The sequence below is a fragment of the Vipera ursinii genome (assembly GCF_947247035.1).
Source record: "Vipera ursinii genome assembly, chromosome: 3".
NCBI classification, from domain to species: domain Eukaryota; kingdom Metazoa; phylum Chordata; class Lepidosauria; order Squamata; family Viperidae; genus Vipera; species Vipera ursinii.
Genome location: NC_139516.1, coordinates 28,782,671 through 28,802,591, shown reverse-complemented (window position 1 = coordinate 28,802,591; position 19,921 = coordinate 28,782,671). Strand labels below are relative to the sequence as shown.

The 19,921-nt window shown below is 40.1% G+C and overlaps 1 protein-coding gene across 1 annotated transcript; it reads left to right on the top strand.

Annotated features, from left to right (window-relative positions):
• Positions 1-1,120: 1,120 nt before the first annotated feature.
• On the top strand, positions 1,121-19,647 carry MYBL2 (MYB proto-oncogene like 2; the record flags this gene model as incomplete). Its single annotated transcript, XM_083357614.1, has 14 exons — positions 1,121-1,140; positions 2,344-2,431; positions 3,582-3,650; positions 3,846-3,938; positions 4,617-4,837; positions 4,929-5,085; positions 5,745-6,011; positions 6,710-7,102; positions 10,256-10,395; positions 10,847-10,946; positions 11,619-11,732; positions 14,117-14,233; positions 18,026-18,154; positions 18,977-19,647. 14 exons carry the CDS (start codon positions 1,121-1,123, stop codon positions 19,103-19,105), a joined length of 2,037 nt encoding a protein of 678 aa, XP_083213740.1. The 3' UTR covers positions 19,106-19,647.
• Between the last annotated feature and the right edge of the window lie 274 nt (positions 19,648-19,921).

The following is a 19,921-nucleotide window of genomic DNA, read 5'->3' as shown; positions in this document are numbered from 1 at the left end:
CACCACTGCAGGTAATCCTTTACCTACGACCACAATTGAGCCCAAAATTTATGTTGCTAAGAGAAACATTTGTTAAGTGAACTTTGCCCCATTTCACGATTTTTCTTGCCACTGTTAAGTGAATCATTGCAGTTGTTAATTTAATAATATGTTGGTTAAATGAATCTGGTTTCCCCATTGACTTTGCTTGTCAAAGTCCCAAAAGATGATCACATAACTCAAGGAGACTGCAATGGTCATAAATATGAACCAGTTGCCAAGCGTTTGCATTTTGATCATATGACCATGGAGATGCCGCAATGATCTTAAACGTGAAACATGGTCATAAGTCACTTTTTACAGTGACATTATAACTCTGAACAGTCATTAAATGAAACTGTTGTAAGTCTAGGGCAGGGGTCGGCAACCTTGGCTCTTTTATGACTCGCGGACTTCAACTCCCAGAATTCCCGAGCCTGGCTCGGGAATTCTGGGAGTTGAAGTCCGCGAGTCATAAAAGAGCCAAGGTTGCCGACCCCTGGTCTAGGGCTACCTGTATTGTTTTGCCTTTTTTATTTCTTAGAATCAATGCGGCCGCTTTAGGATTGTGGGCGTGTTTTCTGAAGAGAACAATGCTACGTACTACCAGACCGACTTTAGCCGCCTGAAGCTATTGATTTTACAGGGATGCATGGTTGACTGCTTTACTACTAGAGGCCGTAATTTTTTTTTTTCAAGCGTTGCAGGAACCTTTTGGTTCTTTCTTGAAGGGCAATACAAAAACACCAACTTGCCCGCGCGCGCCACTTTAAACTCAGCCTCCCCGCCTGCCCCGCCCTCCTATTAACGCTGATCTTGGTCGCGTCATCGGGAGCGTCATCACGCCGGAAAAAGTGGCTGGTTGCGGCGGCGTTGGCGCGAGATAGAAAAGTCTGCTCGGAGCTCCCGGGCGGGAGCCAGTGAGCGCGCCTGCAGTTGCGCCGGAGTGGCTACGCGCGCTCAGCTTTGGGAAGGTTTAGCGGCATTTTTCGCAGCCCTGGCGGGCAAACCCCCTCGGGTCCCGGTGGCTCTTTTCGCTGAAGCAAGTCATTTGATAAGTTCTGGCTTATTTGATGATTTTCCTGCAAAGCTGCAAGGCAGAATGTCTCGTCGGGCTCGCTGGTGAGTCGCGGGAAGCCCAGGCATTTTGGGAGGGCTACGGAGACAGGGGAGGGGTCCTTCTCCCTCCCGCCTTTTTTGGAGCCAATTCCCACCTTCCTCTTCCCCCAACCCGAAAGCGCTTGCTCTGTTTCGTCCATTTATCCCGCCGCCCCCCTCCCCCTCCCGGCCGTGGGTCACGAAGAGAATGAACCTATGGAGCAAACGTGGCAGATGTTTCCATAGGTTTCCAATCTGCTGGGGGGGGGAGTGGGGAGCTTAAAATGGCTCTCGTGAAATGCCTGGGCGGCAAGAGGAACCTTTTTTCCCCTCCATGCTGCGGCTGGGAGGAGGGGAGGGGAGGGGGAGGAAAATAGTTTGGGCCCTTTTTGTCTAGGAAACATTGCTCGGGGTTGAGAAAGGAAGTGCTCTCCAAACCTGGTTCCTTCTCCTTCCATTCCCCAAAGAGTGACTCCCGAGTGAAAATGTTGCCTTAGCTCATGACCTTAAATAAGGCTGCCCTGGGGCAACTAGATTCAAGTTTACAGCTTTAGGGTTTTGATGAAATGGTGGGGAAAAAAAAGCAGTTGAAACCAAAATGTTAGTAAGAACTCTGCCTGCAAGAGGTGCTGTAATGATGGAGTCAAGATTTTTTAAAAATCCCAAGGAGTTAAATGCTCCCACTGTGGATTTTAGCACATTAGACTCTAATATGAAGGGCTCTGTTAAATATCTTAGCTACTGATCTCATGATAGGTATGAATTTGACTTGTTGACCTTATTTCCCAGGCTGTTGCAAGGAGTCTGGGCAGGTTCTAGGTCAATACTTCCATCCTGTTTCTGATTATGAAAAGCAAGTTAGAATATAGGAAGCTGGAAGCTGTTCAGGCCTGGGCTTTGGCAAATTTCCAAAGAGAAAATTCCAAGCGTGAAGACAACTGACATTTTACAAATGAGATCAGTGTTTCTAAAGCTTCATTGTGAAAACATTTTGAAATGTCAGGATGGCTATAGAATGTGTATGTAATTTTTCCCCCTTTGGCTTCCAGTGCAGTGTATGGATTAGTCCAGTGTATAGGGATACCAATCTGTGTAAAGTGATTTGAAGAACTGAGTGTTTACAGGTGAAGATTTTGCTGGAATGTTGCTAAACTAGATAGAAATGAATTAGTATTTGTAGTAAATGCTTAATTATAACATTTCTCTTTTAAAACCTGTTTATAATAGTGAAGAGCAAGAAGAGCTGCTTTATCACGATTCAGATGTGACAGATCGAAGGGATAACAGATGTAAAGTCAAGTGGTCTCGTGAAGAAGTATGTATTGTGTTGTTAATAAAGAAAAACAGGGAGATTGGTCTTGGGCCAAGCATGTGTGAGCCTCTGCAGGAGGTGAAGGCATAAGAAAAGATCCACTGACAACTTTGGATACAAATATAGTAAATAAACAGAAGTAGCCTGCTTTTGAATTAGTAAATGAAAAACAGGCTTAACATTCTCATAAACCAGTACATGGCTGAACTCAGGTCTTGTTATTGACCAAATTATAAGTGAAAAAAAGCAGGTGGTTCTCAGCTTACAACTATTTGTTTAGCAACCATCAAAAGTTACAATGGCACTGGAAAAAGTGAAATATAACTGATCCTCACACTTAAAACTTTTGCAGAATCTCCAGGGTCACATGATTAAAATTCAGGCACTTGGCAGCATGTATTTATGATGGTTGCAGTGTGAGGTCACATTTGTGACTTAGCTGGCTTCGGACAAACAAATTCAATGGGGAAGCCAGATTCACTTAACAATCATTATGATTTACTTAATAACTACAGTGATTCACTAACTGTGGCAAAAGTCATAAAATTTGGCATCCCTCACTTGACAATCACCTTGCTTAGCAATAGAAATTCTGGTCCCAATTTTGGTTGTAAATCAAGGATTATCTATAATATCAAAGATGCATTTATGAGTCAGCTCTTTGGATAGTAAATGTTTGCCAGAGTTCTGTTTGAAGCTTAAGTTTTTAATCTCCATTTTGGATATCTGTCTATGAAACGAAACCCTGGGCAAAAGTTAAGTAGGCATTTAGTTCCTGATAAATTATATAGACCTATGCAGTTTTTCTGCTTCCTGTTATAAAGTCCCATCATTATATGAATCAAATTTCTGTAAGATAATTTATTGTATAATCTGGGGGTGGACAAAATCAAGTACTGGGATCTTGAAAGTTCTTGAAGGGGCAATTGAGGCTTTATATTTTCCCATACATTAGAGTTGGCCATTTAGACAAAGTATTTGCTTCTACTAGATCCTATATGCTATTTCTGCTGCATTGTATACTTTGTGATAGCAGTGTGACTTGCTACCTAAAGGTATTTGTTCAGTGTGGTCAAATCACATAAGAATTCAAGATTCTATTCCTTATTTTGTGTTAGGTTGTGATGTATCCTTACAGTCTTGCTCTTTTTAGGATGAGCTGTTGAATTCACTGGTGTCACAATTTGGACATGACTGGAAATTCCTAGCAAGCCATTTTCCTGTAAGTGGAGTTTTTCATTTGAGTAGGTTTTCTTCTTGTTGTTTTCCCTATCAATAGAAACAATAGGAAGCCAAATTTACAGAAATTTAACTGCTGGTTAAAGTGCTAATGTATGTCTCTGTTCCCTTTGATTTTTATTTCTGTCTGTCTTACTAATGTTTCATTTAACATAAACCTATTTAAATTTGCTCATAGAACCGCACTGAACAGCAATGTCAGTATCGCTGGCTAAGAGTGCTAAATCCTGTTCTTGTAAAAGGCCCCTGGACTAAACAAGAAGATCAGAAGGTAATTCATTGTTCAGTAGTTACTTCTGGACCCGAGGAGTTGAAATGCTATCTTCTTTGTGATAGGGAACTTCAGTATGAACCCAACTGGAGGAATTGCTGGGCATAATTCGCAAGCAAGCCTTTCACAACCTAGTGCCCTTTCAGAATTTCCACCAGAACATTGACAAGGAATCTGGATTTACATCTATACGGATGAAGGATGTCAATCTGAGTTCAACTTCCCATTGGAAGATAAGGGATATAATTCAGATGTTTTGCTCCCTTCAATCTATAAAATTTTGTAGTATAATAGAGAATCCAAAGATTTATTGCAGTTTGAACTATCTGGGCTCTCCAAGATTCCTTTTGTAGCCTCCATCATATCCCCAATATTGGGCAAACTTTTTTGTTTTGATAATGAGTTATGCCATGAAATCCCTTACGGGGCTTAAAATTGCCCCTTCAAGATATTAAACCCTTATGCTCAAGTTGGGTTGGTTTCTCCAGTTCTAAAGAGAGCCTAAAAACAAAAATGAGTGTCTTTATTTAGGCCAACATCGCCCAGAGTGGATCAAAATTGCATGGCCCTGCTTAACTGCATCTTTCCACATGGATCCTTGTATAATGGGTGAATGTCAAGGGTCAAAAGAGCATCCAGTAAACAAAACAATGTAACCCATTTTATTTTTGTGATGAGGTCATTGAATTGGTGAAAAAATATGGTACAAAGCAATGGACTCTCATAGCCAAGCATTTGAAAGGCCGTCTAGGAAAGCAATGCCGGGAACGTTGGCACAACCACCTGAACCCTGAAGTCAAGAAATCATCCTGGACAGAAGAGGAAGACCGCATAATTTGTGAGGCTCACAGGATACTTGGAAACCGGTGGGCTGAGATTGCCAAGATGCTGCCTGGAAGGTATGTTTAAAACCTGTTGAAGCAGCCCTCTTTCAGAATAGCAATGCTTGCTGCTGCTGCTTCTCCTGCATGCATTTACTGTATTTTAAAGGACTGATAATGCTGTGAAAAACCATTGGAATTCTACAATCAAAAGGAAGGTGGACACAGGAAGCTTTCTTAATGAAGCAAAAGAATCCAAACCCCTTTATTTGCTGGTGGAAGTGGAAGGCAAGGAAGGACAAAATACATCAGAAGGGGAAAATCAGGTAGTACAAAACATTTATCTTTCAGCTGCCTATGGAACATTTGAATAACAAACTGTTTTGAAGATTATATATCATAGTGCTTGATGAAATATGGATGTGCAAAATGCAACATTTCTAGGGATAGAATTGTAAAGTACTGCTGGAATATTTTGTATTTTTCATGGTATGAATGGTCACGCTTGGAACATTACAAATCATTTTGTCGTCTTGAACATTTATTCCAGAAAACTACAAGTTATACCCAGAATTGCTAAATGATCACATTTTGGGGGGAGGGGGGAAGCAGAATATTTCCAGGTAGAATGGAATATTTTATCTCCAGAATGCTGAGATTTGGACATAATCTTTCTTTGTGCAAGGCTTAGTTCTTTAAAGGACTGAGGAGGGATGTGGAATTTGGATGCAAGAAAGAAAACTAAATTAAAATCATTGAAGTAACTGTTGCTTCAGAAACATGATAGGAAGCTGCTATTCAGTTTTGACCATATTGGTGGTGACATAGTTGAAATCCAACATCTGGATTTACAATTCCCCCCCCCCTGTATTTGATAAGAAGAAGGTAGGTTTTGTTTGTGTTCTTCCTACCTCTGATTTTACAATCTACAACTTTGAACATGTTTTTGTTTATAGTGATACAAATCTTCACTCATCTTTCACAGCAGCATTTTTTGACCAACTGGCCGGTCCAGACTTTGGAAGTAAAGACAGAAGTTGTTGATGAAGAGCCAGCAGACTTGCATATGTTGCCATCTGAACCAATGCTTGAAAGCCTAGTGGAGCCCAGTGTCAGTGGAGCATCAGAAACCCTGGTGCCAGATGATCCTTTGGATGGGAGTTCTGCATGTACATGGGTGGTTGAAGCAGGCAATTATTTGTGTACTGCTGCAGCCCCAGCTATTTCAGAAGCTCTGGACATGATTGAATCTGTAAGAAATGAATTAATTGAATATTTTGATAAACTACACCAGTGTTTTAACTCCCAGAATTCTGCAGTTAGCAAAGAAATTACAAGTGTATGGATTTTAAGTTGCCAATTTGAAAACCAGTGAACTACATAAGCAACGGTAGAAGGAGAATGTGGCAGGAAAGATTATTTGAAGGAAACAGACCTTTGGGTGGAGGGCTCAGTGGATGATATGTATTGAAGTGAATCTGATTTCCATTTTGTATGGCTTAACCTTTGTAACTGTATCTTTGAATGTGTATACAGTATATGCTGATTGTGAGTTGATTTTAAATGTTTTGTGATTTATTGGTGATTTGCTGATTTATATGTGACCACTGGTTATATCCATTTCCATAAACTGAATGTGATATAATGGTTAAGGTACTGGATTATGAGTGGGAAAATCCAGATTCTACCTCTTTTACAGAGAAGCCGGCTGGGTGATTTGGCCCAGTTGCCTTTAATGTGCTCAAAATCTACCAACGGGCACAAAAGCAGTGTGGGAAAGTGGTCTATAATCTTCCATAAGAGGTTTATGGATTGATTTTTGGCTGCTGATAAGCATCTTACAATCCAAAGCTATTAGCAAACTTTTTACCTGTTCCTGTGTTCATTGTCTGCAATCTTGTCTTAGACCTGTGTCTTATTTTGAACATTCCTACATTCCTATTCTGGCAGGACCCAGATGGCTGGTGTGATCTCTCTCAGTTTGACCTACCTGATGATTTATCTGCAAGTAACAGCAACAGTCCGGAGAAGCAAGCCTCTATAAAACCCTACTGCTCTTCACAGAATGTTACAGAGTACCGTTTAGATGGCCACACCATTTCGGATCTCAGCAAAGGCAGCAAGGGTGAACTCATCCCCATTTCACCTTGCACAGACATGAGCTTTGGCACACCCCCTGCTGTGCTCAAGAGGCAAAAGAAGAGGAAAATTAGTCTCTCACCAGTTTTAGAGGGTGGCACCAGTACAAACCTCTCCTTCCTTGATTCCTATAACAGCATGACACCCAAGAGCACACCAGTTAAAAGCACCCCCGTCAAAACTCTGCCATTCTCCCCATCCCAGGTAGGTTGGTGTGAACTGGCAATGAGATGGATATAAAGAAGATAAAGGCTAGTTGTGCCAAGGTGCCCTCTTTTGTTTAATGACATAATGGTCAATTTTGACAATTGGTAGCATCCTGTTTTTATTTGGTGGAATGTGTGCTTAAGGGGGGAATTCAGAGTAATGGAAAACAGTCATCAGTAACTACCATATATAACTTATATAGAGTTTTGGCCTGTTTCGGTCATCTTTTCCTATCTGGTTTTTTAATTTGATGTAGTCTGCACCTTTTAGAATTGCTGGCTAAAATGACTAATTGACAAGAAACTGGCCAAGCAGATTGGGAATTTTGGATGTTGTAATTGTATCACAGGGCATCAATTCAAAGAAAATTCAGCTTGATATGAGATGAAAATGATACACAAAACCATTCTGGGTGCTTTTAAATGTTAGAAATTGGCATGCTTATATCCTGATAAAATCAGAAATAGATGGCAATTTTTTTGTACACCAAGGCAATTTTTCTACAGTACGGGTAGTCCTTGACTTAAATCCACAGTTGGGACTGGAACTTCCATCACTGAGTAGTGTGGTCATTAAATGAATTGTGTTCAATTTTATAACCTTTTTGCTGCAGTCATTAAGCTAGCAGTCCCCAAACCCTGGTTCATGGTCTGACACTGATCTGCAGCATGCCAGAAACCAGTCTGCGCCAACAAGCAAAGTCCCATCCGTGGGATATAGGCAGCACATGAAAACACGCACCCTTCGTTCTCTGGTGCCCCAAAATTTGGGGGCTACTCGCTGCATTAAGCAATCTGGCTCCCTCCATTGATTTTGCTTGTTGGAAGTACCCTGGGGATATCAGAAACAATGATCAGAGGACTCACAGGGACACTAGCAATCTTACGTTTGAGGGTCAGTTGCAAGTTATATTTTTTAAGTACTGTTGTAACTGAATGGTCATTAAACCGTCATAAATCAAGGTCTACCCATAGTAATCTCTTACATCCGAGCCCGATTCTCACTTTAGGGCACCTGTTTTCTTCTGCATCATATTTGTTTTGTTTACCTCTAAGAAGTGTTCCTTAACCTCAGCAACTTTAAGATGTGTGGACTTATAGACCACTTGTGGCTGTAAGGCTGATAAAATAGCTTCAGTGACAATTTGGGGTTTGATTTTTCAAATTCTTCCTTTTGAAATTCTGCTTACAAAAAGTTTTATCCATATGTAAAATCTCTGTGGATTTAGAATGTGTTCCTACCATTCCAGTGGGTTAGGCATTTACTCTCCAGCCTTGTTTTGTAATTTTATGTTTTTTTGAATGCATGAGCCCAACACTAGCAACTTAGGTGTTTTTTGCTTGGCCTCAATAATAAATTTAAGATAGAAAGTGCCCTGAGCATCTTGCTTACAGATGACTGAACATAGACAAATGCTATTGGATGTTAGTTGTTGTAAAACTCTTACCAGGTGCTTTCATGCTGACATCCTGTGTCATGTTTATTGCCAATATAGGAGCCTTCCTGCTATATCGGTTTCTAAGATTTGAAAATGCATTCTTTGCAGACCTGATATCAATTAAAAATCAGAATTTGGTATTAAAAGCTATAGGAATTTAAATTTTAGCTTTGGATTACCCATAAACTTTTACCTCAGTTCCCATGTCTAAAAGTAAGAGAAATGATCTGAAAATATATTTTCTTTCTTATTCATAAGTTGATTTAGTCCATTCTATTAAATCCAATACTGACTGACAGAATTTCAAATAATATTTCCAGGAATTGTTAATGTGTTTCTATTGAACTTTAGCTTTTTAATCCAGGCCTGAGGCCAAGAAGAGAAAACAATTCCTTCCTAGAGGATTCTTCCTCTATTTTAAAAAGTTTGGCTTATTTGCAATTTTTGAATCCAACTGGGAAATAAGACAACATGCCCTGAGACAGGTTAAAGGTTAAGTAACAGTTGTCCTCTATACCAATTGTTCCAGATTAGTATGGAGGGGAAACACATCGATGTGTGGAAATAAGTCAAGCCCCAAATCTAACTTCCTGTCAGGACCCACCCCAATCCACATCTTAGGAAAACAAAAACCAAGATCTTGGAGTCCGTTCTAGTCCAAAAGGAATTTTACTAGGACATGCTTGGTTGTGGAAATACAACACAGGACTTGGTATTGTTTTACAGATTGAAACTTTATAAAGAGTTCCCGGTTCAACCACCCCTTCCCTCAACCCCATTTGGTCAGCCCCCCATCATTTTACTTCGTGTCATCCCTTTCGAATCTTTATGGTTATTGCCTTCTTCCTTTACAGATTCAAATGGAGACACAGGCCAGATGCCTTCTTCCCTAACCCTCCCCTTTGTTCCCCCAGTTCAAAAGGTTTCTCTTGGTCTTTGAAATAACCTAAGGCAGGCTGAATCCACATGCGCTCCTCGCTCCTCCTTCCTCGGGAGATGGCAGAATCCATGGGGGGGGGATAATGTTTTAAACATACATTTATGAATGTGATATAAATGGATTCTGACACTTCCTTTTGTGAGCTCTAGAGGCTGCTGTCTGGAAAGGATTTTTATTGTAAGGATCAATATTCCTGTTTTTATTATATTTCTGTGAATAGACTACTCACCATCAGACGGCTTTATCATTTAAGCACAAAGCAGATCTCTCACTGTGTGACCTGTGTGTAAAGGCATCAGTAATTATAGCATATGATGGAACCTAAAATGAAGATAAAAGACTTTTTTTTCTTTTTCCCTTTCCTCTGCTTTTTGGGTGCTTTCTATTGAAAGAGAGATGAATTTTAGGGTATTTTAGAAGTGACAGGCTGCATACGAGGAACATAAAATGTTTCTTTATAGTGAGTCAGATCACTGCTCTATACATTTGTACCTATCCATGGTTTCAGAGAAGAGTTGCTAGAGTGAGATGGTGAGGATTGAAATTATACATTGTGTGAAAGTGGTAGAATTTATATCTTGCAGGTATGAAAATGAGCAGGATGTTGCAAATCAGACCTGCTGCTCAGTCCTGAAGTTCTTGTAAGATGAGGAATTATATTAGTATTCATTTTCCCCTCGACCCTGTTACCTCATCTCAGCAACATCCATTACTATGAGATATCCCTTCCATCTTTATGAAAAATAAAATATTAATTTCTTTTACCATGTAGTTTCTGAATTTATGGGCAAAACAAGACACTTTTGATTTGGAGAACCCCTCCTTAACTTCCACACCCGTTTGCAGCCAGAAGGTGATTGTGACAACCCCACTGCACAGGGATAAGACCCCACTACTGCAGAAGACCTCTGTGTAAGTCTTCTTTTTATCTTTCTCCTCCCAAGCTGCACCTTGTAATGCTGGAGATTTAGGCAAAGCATATAGGAGATAAGAGTGAAACAAGAGGAACTTTTGTATGCTTTAAAATGGAATGCACATTGGAAATATTTTACTACAAATGATTTAAGAGTTGCCTTGCTGTGAGATGGGCAGTAAATAAGCTTAATAAATAAATACATAAATTGTCACCATTTGTTTTCTTTACATATCCTTTAGATATAAATGCATTGGGTGATGTGGGCTCGTAGGGGATGCTAAGTTAGGGTTTGCAGTCCTGCCTGCCTCCTCATAAGTTAAATCAACTCAGGCTAAGGTCCCAAACAGTTAACAGTACTTTCACTGACTGTTTCTTTTGTCATTTACCTGAATCCAGTCTTAGATTTAAAAATGATAGTGCTTTACTCTTCTGCATGTATGTTTTCAGATTTGTAACTCCTGATCAGAAATATATGGCAGACAATACACCTCATACGCCAACTCCTTTTAAGAATGCGCTAGAGAAATATGGCCCAATAAGGCCTTTGGTATGTATTAAGCCAATTCATGGATTCTTTCTATGTTTGCATCGTATATCCCCACTGGAGTAACAGTCCCCCTAATATGCCCCAAGAAATGGAGCCAAAAAAGATTCCAGTTGTGAATTAAATTTGGTTCCCCTCCATGTTTATGTTCTCCTAAGGCTGGTTTAAATAATTTTCTTACTTATTATAGGGAGTTGGACTAAATGATCATTGTGATCATTTCCAAAATTCCATATATCTCCCCATCTGGTGGGCTCCCAGAATAAGGTATTGACTTGAACTTATTATTTGCAGAGACTTTTTGAAATTAGGCCAATGATCAAAAAAGTTGTTTGCTTTGGTTTTAAGGTGTAATAATGATTATTATAGGTAGGAGATTTTAATATAAATCCCTTTATTTTTCTTTTCATCAATCTGCCCATCCCACCTAATAAGTTCTTGTGCGTTCTTCTATCTTCCTCTTTTTTGAGAAATCAAAGTTCCCCCCCTCCAAATATGTCCCTTTAGGAATAAATAACATAAAGTTTATGCGTATCTGTGAGCAAAGTTACTATTTTAGAAACGGGTGGAACTGCTCCTTCAGGGTAAAGAACAAAATGCCTAATGTTGAGTCATGATTCTGCTATTAATCACATCTTGTTCGCTCCCCACCCAACTTTATATCACAAACTGCAGCTCCAAACACCTAATCTTGAAGAGGATTTGAAAGAAGTACTCTGGAGTGAGACTGGAATGGAACTGATCGTAGAAGATGACGTGAAGCCAGAGAAACAGAAGAGAAAACAGGGTGTAAGCATCTGATTAAGCATGTCTGCTAAACGTTATATTTCCTTCTAATTGTCCTTGTAACTTTTAAAGTTTACAGAGCCTAGATCTGCTCCATACTGGTTGGGATGCCACAATGAACTTTCCCAGATAATGCCACTTTTAAAAATACAACAGCAAACCAACACCATTTTACTTGCACCATGGGGTGTTTGATTTAAAATTCATGGTACAGCATTAATTTTCCACTTCTCTGTCTTCAGTGAGACCTTTGCATGTTAAAAGTCTTGTTGCAGAAGTTAGCCAGGTTGAAGACCAGGCTGATGGAATCTTTATTCCTGATGATGCCCTTTGTGGATCATCTGTTGGGGACTTTTTTTTCTCTTGAACTTCTTTCCTGCCCAGCAAGAAGGAGGCTGGGAAGAAATAGTTTGAAGAATAATTTCCAGGGAGGAAAGAACAAACTCTTTTGGACTGATGTAGCCTGACTTTTGCATTTAATCGGCTTTTGAAATTAGTTTGAAGGTAGCAGGTTACCTGTCCAGGTTTGGGGAAGAGGAACAATTATAGCTCAGGCAATTGGGATCTGCTGACAGGTTAGTGCAGGGGTCTTCAAACTCGGTCCTTTTATGACTCATGGACTTTACAGTTGCAAGAAAAAGTATGTGAACCCTTTGGGATTATGTGGTTTTTTGCATGAATTGGCCATAAAATGCTCTCTAAACGTCATGTAAATCACAACAATAGAAAAACACAGTCTACTTAAAATAATACTACACAAACATTAGCTGTTGTCATGTTTTAATTGAAGATAAGATGGAAACATTCACAGTGCAGGATGGAAAAAGTATGTGAACCTTTGGACTTAATAACTGGTTGACCCTCCTTTGGCAGCAATAACCTCAACCAAACGTTTCCTGTAGTTGCAGATCAGACCTGCACAACGATCTGGAGTAATTTTGGACCACTCCTCTGCACAAAACTGTTTCAGTGTAGCAATATTCTTGGGATGTCTGGTGTGAATCGCTCTCTTAAGGTCATGCCACAGCATTTCAATCGGGTTGAGGTCAGGACTCTGACTGGGCCACTCCAGAACGTGTATTCTGTTCTGTTGAAGCCATTGTTTTGTTGAATTACTTGTATGCTTTGGGTCATTGTCCTGTTGCATCACCCATCCTCTGCGGAGCTCCAGTGGCGGACAGATGGTCGTACGTTTTCCTGCAAAATGTCCTGATAAACTCTGGAATACATTTTCCCATCAATGACAACAATCTGCCCAGGCCCTGAGGCAGCAAAGCAACCCCAAACCATGATGCTCCCTCCGCCATGTTTTACTTTGGGGATGAGGTTTTGATGTTGCTGTGCTGTGCCATTTTTTCTCCACACATAGTGTTGTGTGTTTTTCCCAGACAACTCAATTTTGGTTTCATCTGTCCACAGTATATTTTCCCAGTAATGCTGTGGAACATCCAGGTGCTCTTTTGCAAACTTCAAACATGGACAGATGAAACCAAAATTGAGTTGTCTGGGAAAAACACACAACACTATGTGTGGAGAAAAAATGGCACAGCACAGCAACATCAAAACCTCATCCCCAAAGTAAAACATGGCGGAGGGAGCATCATGGTTTGGGGTTGCTTTGCTGCCTCAGGGCCTGGGCAGATTGTTGTCATTGATGGGAAAATGTATTCCAGAGTTTATCAGGACATTTTGCAGGAAAACGTACGACCATCTGTCCGCCACTGGAGCTCCGCAGAGGATGGGTGATGCAACAGGACAATGACCCAAAGCATACAAGTAATTCAACAAAACAATGGCTTCAACAGAACAGAATACACGTTCTGGAGTGACCCAGTCAGAGTCCTGACCTCAACCCGATTGAAATGCTGTGGCATGACCTTAAGAGAGCGATTCACACCAGACATCCCAAGAATATTGCTACACTGAAACAGTTTTGTGCAGAGGAGTGGTCCAAAATTACTCCAGATCGTTGTGCAGGTCTGATCTGCAACTACAGGAAACGTTTGGTTGAGGTTATTGCTGCCAAAGGAGGGTCAACCAGTTATTAAGTCCAAAGGTTCACATACTTTTTCCATCCTGCACTGTGAATGTTTCCATCTTATCTTCAATTAAAACATGACAACAGCTAATGTTTGTGTAGTATTATTTTAAGCAGACTGTGTTTTTCTATTGTTGTGATTTACATGACGTTTAGAGCGCATTTTATGGCCAATTCATGCAAAAAACCACATAATCCCAAAGGGTTCACATACTTTTTCTTGCAACTGTAACTCCCAGAATTCCTCAGCGTGCCTGGCTAAGGAATTCTGGGAGTTAAAATCCACGAGTCATTTTGTTTTATTTTTCCTTGTTAAAGCCTAAATATCTTGATTCCATTGCTTTTTCAGTTGCACAGGAGTCCAATTAAGAAGGTCAGGAAATCCCTTGCTTTGGACGTTATTGATGAAGACTTGAAGCTGACTGTTTCCTCTGTGGGCAACCCTATTTGCTTCAAAAGAACTCAGGTGAGCTGTGATCCCCTGGAGAGTAAATTGGTAGCTGGTAACAATTTTAAAATATCTGCTTACCTGCTTGCTACAATATTCTTTCATTGCAATAGGAAAGTTGATATCTCCCCAGTCTTTGTTCCTCCAGAAGGCAATTTCATACGTTCTTACACAACCAATCGTTCTGTTGTACATGTATAGGTATAATTGTATGCACAGACTTTAAACCCTTCCTGTTTCATGAGACAGAGATTTAGCTTTAGGAACTCTTAATGTTTTCAGTTCTGGGTTTTTGCAAATACTGGCAAAAGACCTCTATTTTACATAAAACTTGGCAACGTTTCGTGAAGAAGAGCTATCCCTTTTTTTTAGAAGTTGCCCTTCTTTTAGGTACTTTGAGAATTGATAGTTTTTTATTCGTGTAGCAGTTGCTTGTACTTTACCAGCGTATTGTGCTTGCCTGCAATTTTCAGTGCCAGAAATGGTAATGAAACATTTCCTTCTGATAACAATTTTTGTAAGAGCACTTAAGCATATTAGTGAGAACTGTTAGGTATTATCTGTCTATGCTAATGAATTACCTTGAAACTATATTTTTTTTATAAAAAAAACAATAAAATACAACAAACTCCCATGTGATTTTTTTAAAAAAAATAATTACTGTGTATTTGTGCACCGTTAATTCTGATGTAATAATTGATACTTGACTTGTTAATGTGCTTTTCTATAATGCTATAAATTAGAAGGCAGCAGCTTATTATCATCCATCCTGCAAAATAGTTGGCCTCTGTAGAGTTTCAGGAAAGCTGCGTTGGGCCCATGCTGCTTTTAGCAACCACATCTCTCAGCCTGTAGATAAGTGGCTCAATTTTATTGCAGACAAAAATATAATAAACACATTCTGGGTAGGAAAAAAAATGAGGTGGGGAATTGCAGATTCAAGAGTAGAGTAGGCAAATGTTAATAGTATTGAAGAAAAATGACTGTGGAACTTCATTAAAATAGCAAAATGTCCAAATTTTGATCAAAAACTTCCTTGGAACACAAAAATTCAATTCATTACTTTTAATAAGGCAGCAGCTTCCTTAGTAAATGTTATTTTTCTAAATTTTAAAAGTCTTATGTGAGAGGGATATGCCAGCCATCTTAAAGCAGGTACCGATACACCTTCTGCTTACGAGCTCATCTCTGGAAGTGGCTGTGTTATCTTCCAGTCCCAAACTTTCCCTTTTGGAGGGAAAGTTGTGGAGAAAGTGATACGGTAGTTATAGAAGAACCTGGGGGAAGTAGGAATATTTAGGTTTTCTCAATCATGGGCATGGGCATTGGCATCTCACAAGGTTCAGCTGTGATGAGACTTGTGTGCTCTGTGTAATCCTCTTTATGCTGCTTGATTTCCCAATAGCTTTTGGTGCCATCAACCACAGCATACTTTTGGACTGCCTGCACGGGTTGGGCATTCAAGGCACAATGTTGTAGTGCTTTCATTTCTTCTTAAATAGGCAATTCCAGTAGTAGCTGTGGGGGAGAAGAGGCTGAACCCTTAGATACTCCACTACCGTATTTTCCGGCGTATAAGACGACCTCCTACTTTTCGTGTTAAATTATAGGGTTTGGGCTAATAACTCAATATTTCACTTCCTGGCACACAATCTGCATATTAACAACTCGTTTAGCGTTAGTACCCTTTTTTTATAAGTGCCACGATGTTGCTAAAATAAAAGAGGTAAACTTCGTGACCCTCCCAGCCCGTGCATAAAACAGAAATGAAAAGGCTTAAGCCTTTCCGTTCCCAAATACCAAGGTTTCCCCCGAGTTTTGCACGGTTAAACAAACGGCATTTGTGTATTAATGTTTCTCCACGGAGCACAAAATTCACCCGAATTAAGGAAAGTGGGGAGCTAAAGAATCTGGGGCTACAGGGAATACCTCTGGCACAACAGGCAACCCTGGGAAACACGAGGACTGTAGCGGCACGCTCAGTTTGCACAATCCGATCCAGAAAGCGCCCGGAGGCTCCTTCGTTACTTCTAACTGCAGAACGTCTCCACGTCCTGCCCGCCTTGCCTTTTAAACCCGGCTCCCTTTTCCCCTGTAACGTTTCTTTGCTCTGCCTGCTCTGTGATTTGCCCAGCTTTGCTCCTTCCCCGCCAAATGGGCTCCTCGCCTTCTTTTCTCTGAGCTCTCTCACCTGGTGCGCTGCTGCTCTCAGTTCCGCACTCCGTGACTGGGCAAGCAATTCTTCTGGTCGGCACGAGTCAGGCGGTGCCTCGGCGGGAGCAAAGGTGCTCCTTTCCTACGGTCGAGCGGGGCGCCTCTGGGGACTGCCTGCCCCTCCTCTCATCGGGGACCTGACAGCCAGCATTGGGGGTGCTAGCATGGCCAGTCCTAGAGAGAGCAACGGCGGCAGCTGCAGTAGCCGCCCCAGAAGCTGACGAGAGTTTGCCCTCCATCACCCGTTCGCCGTCAGCTGCTTTACCACAGGTCACCATGCCTACCTCCATTCACCCAGCGATCCCGCCGCCCAGCAGATAAGAGAAAAGATCCAAGAGGTATTTTTCCGGCGTATAAGACGACTCGACGTATAAGACAACCCCCCAACTTTTGAGGTGATTTTCATGGGTTAAAAAGTCGTCTTATACGCCGGAAAATACGGTATATTGGTAGACCAATATAACTTTTTTTCTTTCCCATTTCATTTAAAATCTATATTAAGCTGCTAGGTATGGTAATCTGCCAGCACAGGTGAATTATCCCCACTCTGGATCGAATGAGAGATGGGATCTTGACTTGGTCCTTGGGGCTGTTGGATGGGGAAAAAACTGTCCAATTAAAGCAGTATACAAGTTAAACAAATGCATTATTGTGCCCTTTTCAGCAACATATTAATACACTAGTTTTTAAAGCTGAAGATACAACTGCATATCACATTTACTCAGCCCCGGCTGTCTTATGAATTGCTAAACCAGGAAGACATAGCCTGCTACTTCTATGATACCGAGGCAGTTTTGCAACCAATATGGTGAAGCTTTCTGGGGAGAGTGATTATTTATTCTGAATTATGGTAATAAGTTCTGTTTATGTTATGTTCATTAGTACTGTTGCATAGCTTTGGTGATAATTGATCTCCATAGTTAACATACTGAAATAAAGCACAAATGTGATCGTTTGCATTACTCAGCAATAATTGTTATGAAATTTCTTATTCTTATAGATAAGGTAGTCCTTGACCTATGACTACAGTTGAGCCCAATTTTTCTGTTGCTAAGCGAGACAGTTGTTAAGGGAGCTTTGGCCAATTTTATGACCTTTCTTGCCACAGTTGTTAAGTCAATCACTGCTGGCTTCCCTATTGACTTTGTGAGAAGGTTGCAAAACCTGATCCCATGACCCTGGGAGACTGCAGCCATCATAAATACATGCCAGTTGCCAAGTGTCCAGATTTTGATCACATGACCAATTGGATGCTGCAATGGTCATAAATATGAAAAATGATCGTAAGTCCCTTTTTCTAGTACCATTGTGATTTTGAATGGTCACTCAATGAATGGTTGTAAGTCAAGCACTATCTGTATGCTGATGAATTATTACTTTGAACACAGTAAAGTATTACAAATAAAACATTTTTCCTGTTTGGAAAACTGATACCATACCTGAAAGATCAGGGCATTTCCTGATTACACTAAATGCATGCTTTCTGCTTGCTTTATAATGTATTAATAGGAATGGCTTGGAAAGAAATCAGTAAGTATGTTTCATGTCAACTTGCTTTTCTCATTGGTTGACTGATATCTGAAATTTTCTTTGCAGTCCCTAAACTTTTCCTTGTCAAGCAGCAAGAATGACAACAGTTTACTCAACAGAGGATTTATGCACATAAAGACTGACAAGATTCCATCTTCCAGAAGAAACCAAAGTAAATTCAGGGTACCAACTTTGGTAGGTATAGCTAGTCATGGACATTGTTAGTTGCCACAGTCTTAGGGATTTGAAAAATGGGATGCTAAAATCTGTACTATGCTCCTACCAACTTATATGATTATAAGATCCATCTCTGAATTTATGAATCAAGAGTAAAGTCACCTTTCATGTTTAGCTTGTCTCCTGAGGACTTGAATAGACACGTCTGAAGTTTTCTATGTCACAATGTGGAAGCAGTTTGTCATTGTGTCAACTAACCTTTGTACTTTGAAACTGATTATAAATTTTGGTCAGCTGTTATTTTTTAAGTAATTCAGTTTACTATACAATATAATGGTTGCCACTGGGCAAAAATCCCATGGAAAAAATTCTGTCTTCCTGTTTAATGATTTCATGTCTGTCAATTACAAATGCATTGCTTTGTTTTTATTCTTTCCTTTCTATGCTAATGTGTATTTCATAAGCTTCATTCTCCTGCCATTTTGATGTGTGGTCTGGTTTGAAATCTGTTGTGATAACCTATTAAAAATGGAAATATTTCAAAGGTTCTTCAGTCAGTTTCTGTAGGAAAAAATAACCACTTTACTTCTTTAAGCAGGCAGTTACATTCCCAATGTGTTCTTTTAATTTATTTGCTATTATCTGTTAGAGAAATAAGGATATGTTGAAATAACATCGTTTTGGGACATTTACAAATTCTTTGTAGCTGTGGTCAACATTATTTTGCAGTCTATTGATAATCCACAATTGGTTGGAATCTCCTACCACATTAAATTAAATCTTTTGCAAATCTTATTCAGATGCATGTACAATGGATATCTTGTATTCTCTGTTTTGCAGATGTCCAATGCTTGGAAAACTGTAGCTTGTGGTGGTTCCAAAGATCAGCTGATCATGCAAGACAAAGCTCGCCAAGTCCTGGGTGTTTTGAAACATAATCACATATCTCGAACATTGATCCTATCTTGAAGAACCCCTGAATATGTAGTTTTGGTTTTTATGTATATATATATATATATATATGGAAGTGGGGGAAGAGAGGAAGAGAAAATAACTTACTTTTTCAGGGCAACTTCTCTTTTGTGACCTCTGAGATTTGAATTGTACTAAGTTTCTGATTCTAAGTGGGTTGTAGAAAATTTGGGCCTAGCTGAATGCCAAGAATGTGGCAGCCTTATGAAATATTCCTGTGTAGCTCCTAGGTAATTTGTGTTAAGTGGAAACAACTACTGTTTTGTCCCTGCCTTCAACTGCTCTACAAGGGGGACCTATGAGCTGAATGAATTGACACTGATGAGACAGCCCTGGATGTCTGGATCTAGTTAGTTTCCACCAACTCTGTTCAGCTTTGCAGGGTTGGGCATGGCAGACTAAACCCAGAAGACGATTTGATATGCTATGAAAAATTGAAACCACTTCCTCAGAGCATTGTTGGCTAAAAACTAATAAAATCACTGCCTTTACCTTTTGTCAACATCTGTTGCTCCTTACTAAGATCCAGGATTACTTGAAAAGCCACAACACACAAACCTATTTTGTGTAATATTTCCGGGGTCCACCAGAAGGCGCTGATGTCAACATGATTGCTCTAGCTCAGCAGAATATAAATTGACCTAAGGAACAAGCCAGCTATCTGAAAGAAACAGTCTATGTATTGGGTGCACATTCTTTTAGGAGACTTTGGGAACACTTATGTATAAAGCTGAAGGCATGGGACATACTGCACAAGAAAAGCCACAGCTGGTGTAAATTTACTTCTGACTGTCTGAAAGCCACATACACTGT